The 21,126-nt window shown below is 36.0% G+C and overlaps 3 protein-coding genes and 1 pseudogene across 3 annotated transcripts in view; 3 read left to right on the top strand and 1 right to left on the bottom strand.

The window, feature by feature from the left end:
* Nucleotides 1-1,484: 1,484 nt before the first annotated feature.
* On the top strand, nt 1,485-6,088 carry LOC110848450 (facilitated trehalose transporter Tret1). Its single transcript, XM_022095677.2, has 10 exons — nt 1,485-1,908; nt 2,014-2,144; nt 3,943-4,102; nt 4,173-4,296; nt 4,366-4,570; nt 4,648-4,768; nt 4,852-4,866; nt 4,937-5,231; nt 5,445-5,500; nt 5,604-6,088. The coding sequence occupies exons 1-10, from the start codon at nt 1,809-1,811 to the stop codon at nt 5,807-5,809; spliced, it is 1,413 nt and encodes a 470-aa protein (XP_021951369.1). The 5' UTR covers nt 1,485-1,808; the 3' UTR covers nt 5,810-6,088.
* Nucleotides 6,089-6,556: 468 nt separating this feature from the next.
* Nucleotides 6,557-9,101, top strand: LOC110848521 (annotated as a pseudogene).
* Nucleotides 9,102-10,640: 1,539 nt separating this feature from the next.
* LOC110863291 lies at nt 10,641-11,348 on the bottom strand. Its single transcript, XM_022112560.2, has 2 exons — nt 11,073-11,348; nt 10,641-10,986 (listed from the first exon to the last, which is right to left on the bottom strand). The coding sequence occupies exons 1-2, from the start codon at nt 11,290-11,292 to the stop codon at nt 10,730-10,732; spliced, it is 477 nt and encodes a 158-aa protein (XP_021968252.1). The 5' UTR covers nt 11,293-11,348; the 3' UTR covers nt 10,641-10,729.
* Nucleotides 11,349-18,605: 7,257 nt separating this feature from the next.
* Nucleotides 18,606-21,126, top strand: part of LOC110846120 — a 33,922-nt gene continuing 31,401 nt past the window's right edge. Inside the window, exon 1 of the mRNA XM_022092755.2 lies at nt 18,606-18,921. The gene's annotated coding sequence lies outside the window, so the exon portion shown is untranslated. The remainder of the gene's footprint in view (nt 18,922-21,126) is intronic.

The raw sequence follows: 21,126 nt of genomic DNA, 5'->3' as shown, positions 1-21,126 counted from the left end.
TGTACATGCAGATTTGTGTGGTAGATTTCCTAGCCAATTCTGTAAAACAAATTAAGCTAACGCATATAGACTGTTATACTCAAAATGCCATTAATCATTACAAGAGGCAGAAAAATAAATCCACATACTGTTTTTGCAACAAAATACAGCTTTTCTGCATCATATTATGTTTCAGAGCCTGTCTCACACTAACTGTCTTGTGTGTGTGCAGTCTCAAGCCTGCCAAAAATATTGGCGAACATATTGCAAATAATTTTGTTATTATGGTTGGACTATAGTCCTTGTGGTACCAAACAACAATATGTTGTGTGACAAATCTATTTTTTCCGAAAACAATAATATGTGCGAACCTTAATTCTCTCTTGTTAATTCGCCTTCGATTCCTACCTGTTTGTGGCTCACCTCACCTTTATCACCACCTTTGCATATCCATTGCAGTTTAATGTAATGATATCAATGGAAAATTCCACTCTCGATCCGGATTCAACTGTTTTTCGTCATTTTGACATATTTTCCTTTATAATTAATTTTAACACTCTGCCTTATTATTTGTTACAAATGAGGTCATCTGCGACTGCTCCATTTCCCAACGTGAGACATGAAATGAACGCGATGGTTCCATTCTTCTCATCAGCATAACGCTTGTTGAAAGCTCGACATATCATCCGCATCCACAATTTCTCTGGAAAACATAAACTATGTCTAACGTCCAGTATGATGAACAGGAAACGCAAATCCCAACCGAACCAGAAGTAGATAGATGCATATACTTAATATCGTATTTCAGAATTGGTTTATGGCAGTTCAAAGTCTTTGTGTATGAGTCTGCTGCTTCCCGGACCGACGAACTCGTGCGTCTAGTACTGTTTTTACGTCGTTAAGTTTGTTGTAGGTCGAACCGACTGTGACCTTCGTCACCTTATTTACTCATCTTAATTTTACCCTCTGATTCATTCAAAACACGGAAAACGGTAACAACGAAAAAGTAATCAAGAGTCATCCATACTATTTGAGAACGTATTCTTGGATGGATATGGGACTAAATGAGAGAACAATGCCACTCACTCTACATTTTTATCAGAACTGAGTAAACCTAGTTGTTCCACATTTAATTGAAAAACATTTCATTGCATGTCAATGTTACTTAATACACTGCATGCATACACAGCAAAGGTCAACAAAAGGCACGAAATCGTTGGCAGCATTCGCGCAGCAGGTGAAGAGCATAAGAGTTGAATGCAGAAACGAACTATATATTTTAATACTTCTGGGGGAGTATGTACGTACAATGCAGTGACCATGGCGGAGGAGGACTGTGGTTGAGAGAATTGCGAAAATACCAAAATATGATCATTTTAGCCAAGTTATCCATTCTTTCGTGTTTGGATTTATACATACTGAATCCACCACGCCATAAAAGAACTCGTCGTAAGTATGTACCTATTGCGAAATTACAACTACAGCTCTCGGACTGCACCAGACGCTCGATTCGCGAACGAGTGCACTCCTTGCCATCCTGCAAAATTTGCGACGAAAAGAAAGTCAATCCGGGTGAGACAAGTCATTCCGTCTCGGAGAACTGCACAGTGTGGTTCAACTCCCAGGTTGATTTTGCAACGATTGTGATAAAGCCAAAGTTTGCCAATTTCCAAGTTGCCCCAGAGATATCTGGTTGCTTATCTCGTTTAATAACACACAATATACCCTGCAAGCTTACAACTCAACTGTTGTTCTTGTTGCATAATTTAAATATATAGCTAAAATCAGTACACATTTAATTAAATAAATAAATACACACGAAAATTAAAATGGAACGAGATTTATATCCTAGAAGTTCCGAAGCTTCGGAGCACACTATGCTCCAATTTCATGGAAAATCCCGACCGCAGATCATAGCATCACTCGTTGGTAAGATACATATAGAAGTAAAACAATTCTGGGCCAAGTTCAGCGGGTACACAACACATGTATGTCAGCGTGCCTAATTTTTTATGCCTTGTTCTTGCTCGAAAGCGACGTTTGGGACCTTCTGTTCAGGAACAGTATTAGCGTGGACGTCTACTGTTAATCCACAACTGAAAGAAACAAAAGACATTGGCAACTTGACAGACTCAAATCTCTCTTTAATAGCGTCAATAGCTGTGGTAAGTTTCATTAGCAGTAAGTCATCATGTACATGCACGCATGTATTAGTACATATGTAACTAAATAGATTGGGATAGTTTACTGCATACACAAATTTATCAGAAATTTTCTAAAAATTTCTAAGTAGGTTGGAGGCATATTGCGAATTTGGTTGTGCTGGTTGACGGAAATGGGGTTACTGTGTATGTAGTCCAGTGCAAAATGCACGTGGGGCCGCGAAACTGCTCGGAATATTTCCCAAGTATTGATTTCCTTGCGGGACGACGTATATGGAACACTCTGGAATGTGCATGGTCTACAAAACGGATGATTCTATTAAACTGCAGCATGCAATCTTTTCACGACGTATGTATGTGTTATATGAACGAAAAATGCATGAATTTTAATTATTTATGTAATTATGTATGTATGTATATATATAAACAAGGCCCCAAAAAATGGGAAATCTTAGTGAGTCAGCACAATCACAGTTAATAAATAAAATTAGATTGAATAACTTTTGCATCACCGCTCTCGGGATAATTTTTACTGGGTCCACTGTAAATTTAGTTTTGCATACGCATGAACTCTTGCATTCATTAAATTAATTGAGATTACAAGATGACGTTTTTACTATTGAACGAGAAGTTGAATAAATTAATCGATATGAAATATAATTGTGAACTGCGAATTTTAAATTTAGAAAGATTTGAAAATCTACAATTTCGATATATAAATTTAGATATCCTATTAATTCCTATTCAGATGAAATCTCCAGACCCTTTGGGGGGGGGGGCAATTATTCAAAATGATTAATTAATGCTTCTAGGAAAAATTATACCGAGAGCGGTGATGAAAAAATTATTCAATCTAATTTTATTTATTAACTGTGATTGCGCTGACTCACTAAGATTTCCCATTTTTTGGGGCCTTGTTTATTTAAAACTTGTAATTGGTTGTCAAAGACATTATTTTTACTGCACAACCGCCGTTATTATCGGCACCCTAAATATATTCATTAAATTTTTGATTTTCAAACTTGAATAACGCCGTTATTTCTCAACCGATTTAAGTCATTTTGCGCTTAAAATGTCCGGAATGACTTTGACTAAAATATTTTCAATAAGCGAGCATGCTGAGATGCACCACTTATGAATCATAAAAATAAATATGTTTCCAGGGGAAAATTTTTGCACATTTTGGCACATAACTTGGGTAAACATCAAAAATTCGCCAAGTCGACTAGCAAATCTTTTCTAAATTACCTAACAATGATCTGTGCAAAATTTCATCAAAATCGGTTGAGAAACGGCCGAGAAATCGACTTATATCGCTTTTTTTGGGTGGGGTAAATGCATACTTAGCAATTTTTTTTCGTTGTCAGGTATTTGCCTCACTAAGAAAAATGCTTATATAACTAAATAATTTTGCTATGTAACATGGTGCGGAAGTTGAACCTCAAATGTATAAACAATGACTTATGCACGGGATCACTATTAATGATTAATGGCATATTATGACACAATCAATGCCGACGGATACGTAACTGGTTACCTAATCTACATGTGTTTATATACATCACACATAAATATGTTCATGTTATGATGAATTGGCACAACTTGCATAAATTGAAATGAACTAGAATTTATTTAGGCTCATAATGTGATTGACCTATGTATGTATGCAAATATGTACGTACATTATGTATGCAAATATTCAAAAAGGATAAAATTAATGAATTAATTATCATCATAATGTAAATTCAATTGATAAACACGTTAATTAAATAATACTAATAATTTGAGTTGTTAATTTCAGATTGGGGCCTTAATTTCTGGTGCTGCTGCTGGATTCTCGATCGACAAAATCGGAAGACGACTCACCATAATCCTATTAGTCATACCATTTATTCTGGGATGGGGCTTGGTTGCATTTGCACAAGATTATGCAGTAATGTTGGTCGGGCGTTTCATTACCGGTATAACTTTCACAAGGTTACTTTATGAGTTCTGCTAGAATTTCTTAAAATGTCATCTAAATGAATGTAGGATTTTGTGCTGGAGCATACACGTTGGTTGTTCCAGTCTACATTTCCGAAGTAACGCAGGACCGACTCCGTGGAGCTATGAGTAATTGCATGGTGGTCACTCTTGTTTCCGGAATTCTTTTCTCGTAATTTGTAAAACTCTTGCTTTCTCTCCCTATTTGGTTTCGATATTTATTTGTCCGTACTTTATACAGGTATGTTCTAGGAGCTCTAGTCCCATGGAAGTGGCTTTCCATAATTTCAGGGATCTTGCCAATCTTTTTGGCGATTGCCATGTTCTTTATCCCAGACTCGCCGAGATATCAAGTTGTGAAGGGAATGCAAACCAAGGCAGCTGAAAGTTTGAGATGGCTTCGTGGAGTTGACGATGTGCGAGACATTGATGATGAGCTAAAAGAGGTATGAAAACAGTGAAACGACTTTGAATGAAGGGTGGACAGTTAATGATTAAATGGTCTTTTTATTATTATAAATAGCTTCAACATAGTGTGCAGGTTAGCAAGGAGGCATCTGGGGGATCTTTGTGTGATATTTTGAAGGCCCGTAATATGAAACCTCTAGCCATCTGTCTAGTCCTTATGATTTTCCAACAATTTGGTAATCAAATATTTTTTAGTATATAAATATCTTATGTATAATAATATATCATTGATAACAAAAACATAATTCCTGTGAATTAGGTGGTATAAATGCAGGTTGGCATATCATTATTATATTATACTATTTATTTTATACGATTCTTAACACTATATTCTTTGAAAATAGTCATATTCTTCACGGTCGACATATTCAAGGCGTCAGGAAGTGACATCAACCCCAACGTGGCCTCCATAATTGTTGGAAGTGTCCAAGTTGTATGTGTGATTGTGTCCACGCTTTTGGTTGATAGAATGGGGCGAAAAGTCCTAATGTTTATTTCGGAAACGGGAATGGCCGTCAGCCTGGCCGCTTTGGGCGTATTTTTTTATTTGAAACATGATAACCACGACCAAACACCAGAGAATCTTGGTTGGCTCCCCTTGCTCAGCATGATACTCTACATCATCACTTATAACCTGGGGTAACTTTTTTACTAACCATATTCCGAATGTTTTGATTGATTATGTAGAGTTTTTACATAGCTACATATGCAAATGAATTTGACTTAACTGTCCTTTTACAGATGTGCTTAGTTGTCAGTTTTTATTCAATTCGTACATAAAATTATTAGACTTTTCAATCCTTCATTTTCGACATGTTTATTCTGACTGACTCGTTTCAATCTCAATTACAGATGTGCATCACTTCCGTGGACTTTTATGGCTGAACTTCTTCCAAGCAATATTAAAGGCAAATATAATATTACATACTTATTGTTTTTTTTTGCTACATGTCGAATGGACATAATATTTTAAGAGGTGTGTTTGCTGACTGTATTTTTATTCTCATGCAGGATTGGGGTCAGCCCTGGTGACGAGTACCTGTTGGTTCCTTGCATTCATTGTGACATATACATTCGCAGATCTACGAAATCTGATTGGTGATCATTTCGTATTCGGGATATTTGGGATATTTAGCGTGTGTGGAGCACTCTTCTCTGCTCTCATACTTCCAGAAACAAAAGGACTAAGCCTTGATGAGATACAGCGATTGTTCTAAATCATAACCATTGATAAACATCAATTTTACATTTGAAGCATGTAAATGGTATTTTTAAATCGCGCTATATCTAGCTTTATTAACAACCTAAATTTTTGTTATAAACAGATTTTATATTTTATGTACATATATGTCCACCAGCCTAATTAAGAAATTTAAAAACATATCTACTACGAAACTACGATACATTCATTTATTTATTGATGCCATATTTATTTATTTACTTGTAACAGTAACTCATCATGAAATACATTCCAATAATAAATACTTGAAAAAATACACTAGTGTCCTTTGAATCAATTCTCTCGTCGAATGTGATTGTGACAAATACAAATTGACAGCTCTTGATCATTATCATACATTGCGTAGCGTTCACGTTACACTGCCTGCGCCCATATCGAGGTACACACTATGCCTTAGTTTTTGTCTGTTTATGGTACACAAGTATATTTGTGTATATGCATGTACATATACTGTTTACATATTTGGTGCTTAAAAAATTGCATTGTGTTGGTTGAATTAGTGTATGCAAAGTTTGGTTCTCATTGCCATTTCCAGGATTAGCATTTTTAAAGTATGATGCCCGTGGGCAAATTAAATTCTATCCAGCAAGGAAGAGGTAGGCAGAATTTGAGTGAAGGTGAAATCCGTGTTGGCGTTTGTATGTATCTACGCAATGGTTTGCATAACAAATCGACCGACCGTAGCATTTCTGGTTAAGCATAACTGGTTCATGACATGGCTTTTAAAGCCGAGGTTACTATTGCTTTGTACGATTTTTAGCTTCAGCAGTAATTTTTTTGCTGGAAGGATCATGGTGTCTATCTTTGCAACAATGCGATACCTTTAGAACAGATGATGTTGAGCTTCTCATAGATGATCAGTTCGCCTTAACTACGCCTTTACCAAGTAGTATTAATAGTGTAACTGGTAAAACCTGGGCAAAATTCTATACGTTTTACTCTTAATATTCCTGGAGGTGGAATAGTTTTAAGTTTTAGCAAGCGAAAACGTGATACATATTTCGTACAATGGGGACTGTTGAAGAATTGGAGAGAGAGCAATTCATCGCATCCAAGAAACCTCAAATTTTGGCTGCATTTGCAAGTAATTTTAATTACAATGAATCATTTAGTTTTCATATATTTCGCACAATATTGATTATATTAATATCATCCAGTTACCATCGGGGCGTACGCGATTGGAACCGTCTGTGCGTGGTCAGCACCTGCTTTACCGGCTTTGAAAGATTCTCAGCATTTTGGTGACCTATCCGATTCTGAGATAACATGGTGTGCATCTATTGTTCCGGTAAGCAAGTTTGTTTGAGATGCCTGTAACAAGAACCCGGCAATTTATTGAATACATAAAAAATACATACATAAATATGACAATGTTACATTGCAGTTGGGAGCATTAGTCGCCGGTCCCGGTGCAGGGTATATGGTCGACCGACTGGGGCGTCGGTTGACGACGTTGATCATGTCCGTCCCGTTTGTGTTGGGATGGCTTTCAATTGCCTTCGCACCTTCAATGTTTGTCGTGATTTGTGCCAGATTTGTTACAGGTACATACAGATTCAAATAATGAATCTATAGTACATGCACTTGCATTTTTAATACGAATTTCATTTATTGATTATCATGAAGGTCTGTGCGTGGGGACAATGTCCGTTGTGATCCCAATGTATCTGGCGGAAATTACGGAAGAGAAAATTCGTGGAGGTCTGTCTAATTTGTTTCCACTTATGGCTGGACTAGGAATTTTAAACACGTACGAGTTAAATACTTATCATAATGTCATAACTGAATAGATATTTATGACCATCGCAGTCACTTGACTTATTATTATTTACATATATACTTTTCAGGTATATATTCGGATCAGTCATGAACTGGTTTTGGTTGACACTTGCAAACGCGGTTGTGCCTGTGACCATGTTCTGCTTCGTCTACTTCCTTCCCGAATCTCCAGTATTCCTCTTGTCCAAAGGACGCATAGAGAAAGCACGCAAAGCTCTAAAATGGTTCCGAGGTGCAATTTCATCGGATCACATTGAGCCAGAATTGCAGCAGGTAAGTGACTGGATCAGGTTCTGTATAAATATGTGCAAAGAACTTGTTTATATAGAACTACATTTTTAAAATAATTTTTAATCTTTTAGTTCCGAAGGGGAATTGACGAAAAAAAGGACCGGAAATTGTCTGCAAAAGAATTCTTTTCTCCATCCGTAATTAAACCGAATGTAATATGTCTCGCTTTGATGTTCTTCCAGCAAATGTAGGTTCGAATCATAAACAACTTTAAAATTATAAAAGCTTATACATGTTTTGTGAATTTGTTGTCAGGTCAGGTTCGAAACATTTGACGTTCACCGCAATCGAACCACGTACATATTTAAATACTTGAATAATTTATTTTGCATTTTTTTCGTATTTAGGGATCAATGCAGTCGTTTTCTACAACGTCAAAATTTTCGCCTCTGCGGGAACCACGATAGATCCCAATCTTTCCTCTATAATCGTGGGAATTGTTCTGCTCATCTCGATCACAATATCTGCTTTTCTCATCGATAAAGCCGGTAGAAGAATTTTGTTGATTATATCGGATTCTGGGATGGCCATAGGACTTTTAGGAATCGGAATTTACTTTTACATTAAAGAGCAAAATGCAATTGCTCTCGGAGAACGAATTGATTATTGCAACTCGTTCAATGAGACGGGGGCAGAATTACAGAGTGAATCAACTCCAGAAGGATATACGTGGATGCCATTGGCGTCATTGATGTTATTTGTCCTATCCTTCAATTTCGGTTATGGACCTGTCCCATGGCTGTACTTAGGTGAATTCTTTGGCAATTTATTTCAGATTCATTGTTTAATTTTGATTGCAACATTTTAGGTGAATTACTACCAAGTCACGTGAAAGGATTTGGTGCAGGAATCGCAACTGCTTTTTCTTGGCTCATGGCATTCTTGGTTACAAAAAGTTATGAAGACTTTGTGTGTAATTTGGCTCCATATGGGTGCTATTGGATGTTTGCAATAATTTCCATCCTTGGAACTGTGTTCTGTTTTCTATTTGTGCCGGAAACGAAGGGCATGACGCTGGATCAGATACAAGCCGGGTTCAAATAAAAAATCTATATTACCACAACCTAAATAGTATATAGACAATTAAGTATAATAGAAATTCTACCTTTTTTACCAACTATGATTTTTATAACACTATGTATTACCACATTGGCACCAATAAGGTGACTTTTTATTAAATCTCAATAGTCCCACACGTACTTGCCTTATATTAATGATTTTACCACTCATTTTTAGAAACTTAAAGCATCAAGAATTATTATTGCGATAAATATTTTCTCATTATATGTACATATTAGAGGGTGTTTATTAATTAATAAAGTATACCTTGCACTAGCAATAACGAGGCAATTTTGTATGCATTTTTGTATGAATTACCTTCTTTACTCATCTTAACCATGCAACATGCATATTATTATGCAGCATCGATTTATGGTTTTGTAACGACGCGAATCTGTATTGGAAATACCGATGATAATAAGCAGACTTGTAGCACGAATTTATGTATTATTGCTGAATCTGTCTCATTACCGTTGCATCTATTGTGCTGCTCTGGGCTCTCTGTCAAGTTTATTATTATGCAACAATACTCCATTAATAATAATTTTGTACCCAAAAAACATTAAAAGGTATCTTTACATACATGCTTTTGATACAATAAAGGACAATGTAAAAGGTGATGCTGCTCAAATGCAGCCGAATGTGAATAGAACAACACTGATGGTAACCTTTAACATTATTCGGCTTATCTACAAATTATATGCTGTCAACACATTTATTAATTTTGAAATAATAGCAATATAACTGATAAATTCCCGTTGCCTAAAAACTCACTCTGAACAGAAATTAGCGCTTATTATGTATATAAAGTACAAATTTATTCATAATTGGAATGCCATCTAGATAATTACAAGCGAGACGAATTTTTCTTTTTAAATTTTCTACGATGATCATAGATACTCATTGACCTCAAAATGTGTAATGTGTAATAATAATTCTGTAGCGAATTAGTCTAGCATTGTTCCGTTCTCCAAATTTGCATACCCCCTGAAACCAGACCACAGGTGACAGTGATGAAATAGAACATAACAAACTTTCCCAGCGTCACATCAATTACGAGATCTGTACAGTATCTCCAAACTGTCAAGTGTCACTGATGTCCTCGTCATAAGAAGGAGTGGCGTTTTAATTCTATTGCTCGTTATGGAATAAATGATCGCAGGATATTTTCGCGCGAAAATCACGTGCCCACTTGATTACATTGGGAGCGGGGTGAAATTCAATTTAAACCTGCGATCATTTATTCCTTAATGTCCAATAAATTGATGTTCTCCTCCTCACTTGCTGACATGCATTAATAAGGAAGGAACAATGAGGAGACGTTTGACCTTGAAATTTTGAATGTTGACCCGTTTAGCTAATTGGTTTTTGATGTAACTTTAATCTAATTGTTTAAATTATCACAAAGTTTTTGACATGCGGCTTCTGTATTTTATGACGACAACCTTTTACACATTCCCCTGCGTCATGTGTTGATTTTAAAAGTGATGTAATTTATACTTGGCCAAGCTAAATACAATTATGCATGACGTTTCTGATGAACTGATAACGTACTTATCTCGAATTCGAAATCCAACTTGTTAGTACGATTTGATTATGCGTATATGTACACTATAATGAGTTACCTAATATTTTCGGGATTATTGATACTATGCAATATAAATTAGTCGAGCTAAATGTATCGGAATTTTGAATTTGTATTTTATTTTCACATTTGGTTTCAAAAACATTTCACGACTTGTAATCTATCTAAAATATGGTAAACTTCTTATCCTACTGGAATCAAAATGATCACGTCAGCGGCGAGACAAATCTCCACGATTTGGTTGTTGGTGTGAACAATTTGACCCCTGAATTCGACAGTTTGACCTGAAAGGATATCGTTGGGAACGAGGGAGTAACGGGCAGTGTAGATCATGCCTGGTTGGACTGAGGATCCTGGGAGTTCGGCGTTGATGATTTGCATGCACAGGCCTGAAGTCATGCAAATTTCAACCCGGAGGGTGAGAGATGGAGCTGCAGAACCTTTACGTTTTCAAACAAAAGAATTTATTAGCAATAATTTCTAGTTGATAATTAGATATTCGAAAACTCAAGTTATTTTATCTTACTTGGCATGAAGTCAGCTTCGCAATTGTAGATTTTGCCAGGCTCAAAGCTGCAGTTTCCGACACAGTCGCTGATCCTGAGCTGGAGAGGGGTCCCAAGACCTCCGCACCGGCGGAAGTTCACAACTCCTGTGGCCTCGGAGAGTGTGTCCACTTTGCGGCTCAGTGAGATGGCCGAGGCGGCGGCTACAAACATGACGAAAACGAAAGCGGTCTTGTTCATTTTGGCGTTGAGACGGATGATGTCGGGTGAAACGAGAAGGGGAATGAAAGGGCACACCGGGTCTTAGTGGTATTTATGCGGTGGCAAACAATGGGTGGAACTTTGTAAATTGATAAGGCAGATGATCGATGGCCCTGCCGTGCGTGGTTATACCCGTCGAGGGACATCATAAATCCGATTTAATATATGGCAAATATCCGCATTATTGTAGCACCAACTTGTTGGAGCAATACCTGGATAAATGATTGATTAAGTATTAAGTCCTGAAGATAATGTTGTAAGTCTATGCCACATTTCATCACGTACATACATATGCACAGTAACATGTATGGCAATGACGCAGATTTATGTACATGTATGAGGGAAGTTTCGTTCAATGAATCAATTATGATTGTTTTGCTAGGTTAAACGCACTGAAGTATATGCGGGTAAGTATATTAATCATTCTGATTAATTTCCATATAGTTTGAAAAATATTACACAAACTGAACGGAATGGTGATTGATAACCTGAATGGGATTTACGTTATTCCTTTCAAGATAACATCACTTATCGAACCCTCCTCCGTCATCGGCATAGTGAAAGAAACCCAAAGCAAATAATATAATAAATATTGAAATAGGTTATGTACATAATTTGCATTTTCATAAAAAAGTAATGGTCAGTTCAATTATCAAGATCGTGAGCATTTCATAATTATTTTTCGACTCAATTTAGTGCATGAGACTTTTGAGAAATGTATTGTCAACTTTCGTTTATACATTTCTGTCACGAATTAGTCCAGTTCCTAAGCTATTTATCGCGTCTAATGATTTCAAGACCGTGAAATTGTTAGTTGCATTTGGTAAAAACAGTGTTAGTTCTTTTGTTTCCTGTCTGCATACATAGAATTTGTGAGAGTGAGATGACTACGTTTTTGCTAATATCCCACATTTATCTCGCAGTAATGTGACATTTTGTGCCGTCAACAAAGCAGCAATCAAAGGAACACGAGTCATCTTTCTTTTGACCACTTATACTTGTGACAAATAAACCCTGATTAAGCTTAATGTGTCACGTCTTTGGTTAAGGGCATTTTACGGTCGAACGATGGAAATATTACGGTGAATCAGTTTGACCGAATCCTTAGTTTTCATCCATACATATATTCTAATTTACCCATCAAATTTCACTCATTTTAGTTAATGACTATTTTCTTGATTTTATTTTATCCACAATGAAATGATGCATACTTTTATACTTTCCATTTTATTTGGTATTTAATTATTCAAATGTACTACTGAATTAATGTATTACTGCTACTGAATGACTGTATCGTGCATGTAATACACGATGACGATACGTAAATTCGCCAATAGGAACCAATATTTCAAACACGCCAGCTCCACCAAACTAATTGTCAACCATCAAACTAAACATACTCAATCGCTCATTATTAATTATGCTTCGTTGTGCTGGCCTGTTTGACTCTCAGGTGTTGGACATCTAAAGCAGTTAGCTTAATTCATTATGCGCTGAGAATTGAGAAGGAAATGTTGCATTACTACAAATCGAATCTGTAATCAGCTCACATTCAACCATTGATGAGTTACATTTATCATATCATTCTTATCATATTACGTTGCATAATAATAATCTGTAATCTTTGCGAGTTGTGTCTAATTGCTTGGCGAGAAGGCGAGAATGAATGACGGAAGCTTCGTTAAGGATTTTGATATGGTATTTTCCTAGTTTTAGCATTAATGCAATTATCTACAGGAATTGTGTGTAAAGATAAACTATGAACGTTACTCTGACCGTGCGTTTCCTATAAATACACGGGTAAGTGCATAATGTTTACTAATTTTGACACTAATTACTGAATATGTACACAAAGTGCACCTTCTCAACGTGAAATGAAGCATAATAATACTCGATGCAATTCCACTATCTAGTAATCCTTTCGTTGTGATTGTTCCTCGTTCTACTACATATCAACTGTCGATAGCAGGTGTATTGCATTAAATAATATTTGTTATGGTTATGATGGAGGAAGCCGGTGCGGGACGTTTTCTTTATTTTGCAATACATCAAAGCGAACCTCTCCAAACTGCTATATACTCACTCTAGCTTAAAATACAGTAATTAATGTTTGTGTATTTAATTACGCATTCTAATGGCAAGATTTTCAATACCCATTATCTCTAATCAACTATCACGCAACATAAATACATTTATTAATTTGGATCCAAGCGTAAAATTAAAATTCTAATCTTACTACAGGTTATTACTAAAAATTCATATCTACATACTTCAAATGTACATGCTTAGTCATACTCTTTTGCATCTTTCAGCTGCATACGTTATGCAGCTAATTTTCAAGCTTGGCCAGTTTATGTGTAGTTATAAACTGGGGCCGGTTTACCTGTACTGACTGACTGGCAGTTTATAATCAAATGACTGCAAGGGAGTCTACTTATGGTAACCAGTGGTACTCTCAGACTCATATTTACCGATCATTGACCGCAGTGGTGCACATCAGCATTTTCTGAAATATGCATTGACACCAGTGAAAATCGCATACCCTCGCCAATTGAAAATATTACATTACATTTCACTCACTCCGGACGAAAGAGAATGTGATTTGCGCAGTGTGGCAGGCAGGGCTGAAGATCAAGTGCGAAACAAAACCGGAATAGGGTGAGCAGAGCAACATAATAAGGAACGGTACGCAACGGCAAATTCATGGAATAAAGTTTGTCATGTTCACCGATAATGAACCAAGTTTTTTTGAAGATTTAAGCAAACACATGATGTAAAACAACGGTGCTCGCTCACTCGCCCCTCATTTAATTTTATTAGATCGACATTTAATGCTTAAATGCTTTTGTGAGGAGGGAAATTGCCTCTTCTCAGCTCTTCACGTCTTGCTATGAAATGCTTTGGCAGGTTGTGGTCACCGTAAAAATATTCCATGTAATGCGTATGAACGAACGGATATGAAAAAATTGGACATGGACTCGCCTTCATCGTCTCCCTCAATTTAAAAATTTGATATTAAGCTGTCTACGAAAGACGAGAAATGTTGGAAATGAGCTGCAAGTACATAAAATCCCGGTTGAGGTGCAGTTTTTAACAAATTAGTTTCTTTTGTTTTAAGTTTTCAGAATATTTGTAGATATTGCAAGTTCACACCTTAGCAAACTATTATTGTAACTTACAATTTGCAAGGAATGCTTTAGACAGAACACAAAAATCATTACACTCATTATTAGATATTTGATTTGCTAAATAAATCCTAAAAATCCTCTTTTGTTGACAAATGTACATAATGAATAAAGTTATTTGGTGATCTGTTACATATTCCTCTCCCGTTTTTAAGACACCGCAATAACCTTCGTGCAGCATAAGACAACATGTTATTAAAAAATCTCTTAAATTATATAAGAAATTGTTGTCAACTTTTTTCTAGTGCAAGTCATAACATTAGTTTTCTTCTGTATTGCCATTATTTTATGTTGGATTGTAATCATTCAATTTCATACGCGATACCTTATTTAATTTTGCTTTTACATATGTTTGGGCATTAAAAACTATAACGTATGCACTGAAATCAAATTAAACATTCAACAGCAGTCATAAATTCCATTCTCAACCAACCGACTCTTCTTTAGCCTTGATGTGACTAAAAAACACTCATTTAAATTAACTTAGCAAGAAACTACTCTGAAATTTGCAGTGTCTTAAATTTTAAATTGCAAAAATTTACCTATCAACAAACTAATTCAAATGACGACAATGATTTTCAAGTAATGTTACTTTACTGACACTGACAATTTATGACTTTTCCTAATTTTGTGAAGAAATGTAAAGCAGGAAAAAATCCAACCGGTTGCTGCCTTGAGCTAATTTAATCCAAGATTAACAGAAAAACCAATGCAACACATACTATCGCATCGATTAAGTGCAACATCAATCCTACTTACATTTTAATAATGTTATCTTTATTATGAGAAGTGTGTCAACAAACAAACGCCGCAAATATTTTGCACAAACATTATTCCTTGCACTGAGGCGTACACAAACCACACAATGAGTGATGTGAAATAAGTACGTTAATAATGCTCAACTGATGATAAAGTAAGTATATGTATGCAGACCGATTGGGGTGGTTTTCGTGAGAATTTTTCATGACAATAGTTCTCAATTCTTCTGTAACAGAGTTCAACAATTGAGTCCTCACATATTTATTGTAATGTATGCACATATGGATGTATGTATGCACATTGAACCGTCATTCACAAATCCGCGAATGAAATGGGGTTCAGCTCAATGCAGTGCAAAGGACACAACATATTTAACCCAGAATTTGAATTGCATAAATAATTTTTCCAACTTTGTGCTATTATATAGTCCTCCATCCTGTCAAAACTGCTTCATTTCCCAGAAACACGCATTCAATTAACGGGATCAAAATTCTATTGTGACTTGAAATGTCGTTTAAAAGGAAGTCAAAGGTTATGCATGCATACAATTCAATTTTATTATTAGCATTTCTAAATACGTGTCAATTGTATGAACTCTAATTAAATAGTGGTTACTTAAAGTCTCTTAAATATGCATTATAAAGTCCAAACAAAAGCATATAAAGAACGAAACTGAATCAATCTTTGTTAATTCTACATCATAGATTTGCATTAATTAATACTTGTTACAAGGCATTTGCTGATCTAATTTGGCCGTTTTGTTTGCTACAGGACAGACTGCGAGAATAATTTGCTTGTTATTGCTTAATTCCCCCAATATTCAAGTTATACTTTGTTTTATCAAGAGATGTTTGAGATGACGTTACGGACTGATAATTTTGGGTTGCTTGATGTTGTAATTTGGTGTTACCAAAAATAAAACAAAAATAAACCAAACGGCACCTGTTGCGCCTCGTTAATTTGGTTAGTTTTAGTGATTCATCTGTTCGTTTTGCCAATTTTCTTGGATAAGTGGTCTCCAAGAATACAAGCATTGAAAAACTAGAGTATCTTTGCAATAAGTTTACATGTTGCAGTATCTGAAGATTGAGTTTGTAACGCACTACCAACTCGACTAATTTTTATAGCAAACAACTGGCAAGCTTTGCGTGGGCTGTCTGCATAATTTCCAAACTTTGGGCACAATTGCGTTTTTGAAATGAATGAAGATGAATAATTTCAAAACAATCAGATACGCTAGATTAATCCCAAGTTACGTTTTATTAAGTAACGTCCAAAGTCATGGAACACGATTGTATCCCTTACAAGAAATTATTGCTAGGTGGATTAATGAGAAATTTGATGGAAAAAGTTCAGAACTACTCGAAATGCAGACATTGTTTCAAGGGAACCAACTACAAAAAGCATTATGGCACATGCACAACATTTATCCTTATCCATGGAGGAGTTTGTCATCTTTCAATGAGTCATTCTTCCTTCATTAGTCCAAAACTTCAAGTGCAAGAATGAAAAACATGAGCAATTTGCAATTATTTGCGGCACAACCTACCAATGACTTGGAACCTTTACCAAAAAATGCAAATCTGAAATTAATTCGACTCAACTCACACTCTTGCTAACACATACTTAGGAGGGGAGCTTGCGAGGTTGATAATAACAGATCCTGATGCCCTTTGGATATGTGGTAGGGTCCTATGAGTGTACTAAAACCCTGAAGTGGTTTGACTCCATGGCCACATTTGCGCCCGCCACACCCACTCAAAAATGCTCAAAAACCGCTTTCACTCCGGTTTTCACTCACTCAAATCCACGCCAAAAATCCAATTTTGCTCGGATTTTGAAATTTCTTTCACCATTACACTCCCAGATAGTTGCTTTCTTCAATTCGATATCAAACTCAATATTTTCGAAATTATTAGTATTTTTAAAATTTAAAATTCTGAATGAGCATTGTTGTAGTAATCCACAACGCAAATTATGCCTGCGAAATAATCATCATCAAAATTGAGTTTGACATTGGATTGAAGAAAGCAACTATCTGGGAGCGAAATGGTGAAAGAAATTTCAAAATCCGAGTAAAATTGGATTTTTGGCGTGGATTTGAGTGAGTGAAAACTGGGGTGAAAGCGTTTTTTGGACATTTTTGAGTGGGTGTGGCGGGCGCAAATGTGGCTATGGAGTCAAACCACTTCAGGGTTTTAGTACACTCATAGGACCCTACCACATATACAAAGGGCATCAGGATCTGTTATTATCAACCTCGCAAGCTCCCCTCCTTAGCTCCTTCGAGTATGCTCAATTCTACGCATGTAATCTAGTAATGATCATGTAAAATTTTCATACGCTGCATCTGCAATTAAAACGTCGTCTCTGAGAGTGGTGGCATGTCGTCTCGTAGAGCTTAATTTAAGATAATATGATAATAATGATTTCAATGAGGACGCGTTGTTGGCAGTTGCTCAGTGAGTCAGTAAATGCTATGATCAGCCAACAGTTAATAATTATTGTGATTATGCGACTTGCCCCGTAAGCTGGCTGGTTGATCACCTCATCATCACAAAGCCAGAAGGATTCTTTGTATGTGGTTGCAGCACAAATTCAATCAACTCATTATAACGATCATCATCATCGTCATCATTATTAACCCGACCTTGGACAGTCAATTACTACAAATTCCTTCATTGTTTTACATAATTTAACAAATTCATGGAAATTGCGATATGTCGGAAAATTTGTGCATTCTTGAAATAAAAATAATTCTTTATTCGTAATAAAAATTTCCATATTTCGCATGATCATAAAGACTTGATCAGAGTTACATACATACATATGTAGGAAAATTTGATCGAACTTGTGGCTCGCACTAAGAAATAAATTAAGAACATACACACAAGTCTGGTGACCCTGGAAGGAGATTTGGGAAACTTGGAGCAAGGAAGGAATCGCTCAACTGATGAAATTGTAAATTGCTCCAGAACCCTGACGCTACTACTTGATTTCTACTTGATTATATGAGCATTCTGGTTGGCCGACTGTTGAATCGAACTTGAAAAAGCTCCAGGAATTGGTGCAAAGATTCGAGATTGAAGTCTGCTGCATGTTGAGCTACCAACTGCTGCAATAAAATGCCTCTTGGATACTTTTTTTCGATTCTTGAACGAAGTGAACTTACTACTGCTTCGATTATACGTGGGGAGAGATGTAAACGACTTTGGCTACTTGTGCGTACAGGATTCTTGCATTTATCATTGCTGCAATAAAGAGACTCCCAGCTAATCCTAAACATGCATCAGGTTTGTCTTAATGCTTTTCACTACAACATGCAACTCCTCAGGATACCTGACTCACTCAGTCTGCACGGTTCCCTCAACCCGACCACATCACATCTCAGTTCGCCTCTTATTCTTGATTATCACATTCCAAACCTCTCTTTGAGATGAAAACCGGATTTGTTTTTATATGAACTGGAACATTGATAGTTTGAACTGGAGTGAAAGTGTCCATTATCGTCGAGACAGACTGTGTTAAAATTTAAGATAATCTTAATAAAAAAAGAGCCGTACTTTTCTCTAAAGTGACTTGAACAACTCATTTTTATGAGTTCCTAATTGTTTAAGAAATCAGTTGTATTACATACAAGCAAAAATTTTATGGAATTGACCTTGTAAGTGCACCACATTTTCTATAATTTCTATTATTAAAATATAATACTCGTGTAAATTAATTTTTATAAGTCGTATGTAAAATCAAGGCATAAATATTAAAGGTGGGTATTATTTGGTTTAATGATGTGTTAAAAAAACCATGCCACACAAATGACTTCTCGTAAGTGCCTATCCTGCTCTGAAGTTCTGTAGAGTTCGAAGGTGTGGCGTGTTCATTACGAGTCATAAAATAGCGTCACTTTGTGGGGGGAATAATATCACAACTATTCACAACCTCACTTGGCTGATATTTTACGCATATTCAATGCCCCGTTTATGCCAATGGAACTAATAAGCCGTGGCATTGTTATGCTTGCTGAAATCAAATTTTTATAGCCCGTCCCGTAACCAATAAGCCAATAATCAAACCCTGCGAAGAAAAATAAACTTGACCTTTTCTTGAGAAATTTTTGAGCGAGGCATGGAGCGATTCACAGCACAAGATTTCAGACGGATGACGGAATAAAAGATCAGCGAGGGGGGATTTGTCATACACAAATCTCATTGGTTATTCGTCATATATGGTCAGCTTAAAAATAGTATTTGCATTAGAATAATTTCCCTTCACGCAAAGTCATGGGGGACGATTTTCATGTTTTTAATGTGACGAATTAACACCGTTTAACCGCTGGTGGTTTCTGTATTCAATTTATTTTACAAAAATTTTGCGCCTGAACTTGAAGGGATGTGAAAGTTTGAGGGTTTTAGTAAGATTTTAATGAATAGACGATGATATTATCGCATGACGAATCAGAATGAGATCATAAGTCCGAACCTCAGAATAGATTGTAGTACAATTGCAAATACTTCTTCTAAAATGAGTCGAAATAATTTATCGGACAGCCTTTACACTGAACGTCGACATAACCGTTTGTTACCCAAAGGAGATTAAAGCTGACGAGTTGTTGAGAAGTGAGAAAATATGAATAAGCAATGAAATGAAAGAAAGAAATATTAATCAGATTTTAGATGGCGACTATTTACGACCCGTCACACGAAGGACTCAAAGGAAGAGTCGTCAGCGACGTGACACTGGACTTACTTGTGTGTGAGAAAGCTGAACAATACGAGCACCAAATGACCATGTTGAAGTTTAGGAGACGATCCCATTCAATCATCTCAAATTTTTATGGTGTTAAAAAATATGTATTCACGCCCATGCTGGTTGAATACACAATGCAGCCTTTGACAATTTAATAATATCACATTGACCCACTCACCGGCCTGTCTCTTGTGAGTTTCTAAATGTGCACAAGGATTGCACAATTATTTATTTGCGTAAAATTTATCATTTCTATAATTATTAATTGTTAGTAATTCCTCGCAGAACAATGAGGGTTCTATTGATTGTTGAAAATCGGTAAAAATTTCACTTACTTAAATTTGTATTATGTTTCCTTCGCAAACTGAAATTATATAAGCAGAAAATTGTATGACAACTGATAATTGCACTATGAATAGAACAACCCTTTCGATTAGCAATTAATGTCACAGGGTAGCTCTTTAAGACAAGAAATCATTCAAAGATAAGGCTTCGTCATCTCATAACATTTGTAATCCCAAGATCAAATACATAGAATATGTACTTACTTTCATATAATACTCGCATATTCAGTGGCTGTTGATGTTCATTATAGATTTATTTTAAAGTGAGAAATAACTATCCTATCCTCGTGATCTTACTTAACAAACACGTCTTTTTTTGTTAATTTCTGAATTTTGTAATATGTTGAAATGACAATCTAGACAATTCAAAAATTCAAACAAGAGGCACAGATTATTCAATGTCATCCCCACCAAAGTGAGCGATGTGCGTGAGAAGCACAAGAAGCGTGAGATGAATTAGCACTTTCAGGTTAAGTCAAATTAATTGGATTCTTAATAATCCTCGCATTTCAAGCTGATTAATCGCCAATGGTTGCATAACTTTTGTCCATTCGTGTTAAGTGGACACCTTCACATACTCGACCAAAGACGGTCTGTCACCAAATCAAGACAAGTTAAAGACGTGAGAGGACAAGCGTCTTATTCAATAAAAATGATTTAAATCAAAAAGCGACCAAGCCCAGTTTAAGCCATGGCTACTTACGTATGTATGTACATACGCACGTCCTATTAATCTAACACCGACGAAGTTAACGAATTAATCAAAGTATGCATAATAG

Source organism: Folsomia candida, unplaced genomic scaffold, assembly GCF_002217175.1.
Source record: "Folsomia candida strain VU population unplaced genomic scaffold, ASM221717v1 Fcan01_Sc001, whole genome shotgun sequence".
In the NCBI taxonomy this organism is placed as follows: Eukaryota; Metazoa; Arthropoda; class Collembola; order Entomobryomorpha; family Isotomidae; genus Folsomia; species Folsomia candida.
The sequence above is the reverse complement of the archived record's forward strand: the minus strand, read 5'-3'. Positions and strand labels throughout refer to the sequence as shown.

Bases quoted from the DNA above. Each gene is read 5' to 3' on its own strand.
- LOC110848450 (XM_022095677.2), top strand. From the start codon at position 1,809: ATGGAACGAGATTTATATCCTAGAAGTTCCGAAGCTTCGGAGCACACT. The intron at 1,909-2,013 runs GTAAGATACATA...CTTGCTCGAAAG, and splicing joins GATCATAGCATCACTCGTTG to CGACGTTTGGGACCTTCTGT. The intron at 2,145-3,942 runs GTAAGTTTCATT...TGTTAATTTCAG, and splicing joins TAATAGCGTCAATAGCTGTG to ATTGGGGCCTTAATTTCTGG.
- LOC110863291 (XM_022112560.2), bottom strand. From the start codon at position 11,292: ATGAACAAGACCGCTTTCGTTTTCGTCATGTTTGTAGCCGCCGCCTCG. The intron at 10,987-11,072 runs GTAAGATAAAAT...GAAAACGTAAAG, and splicing joins CGAAGCTGACTTCATGCCAA to GTTCTGCAGCTCCATCTCTC.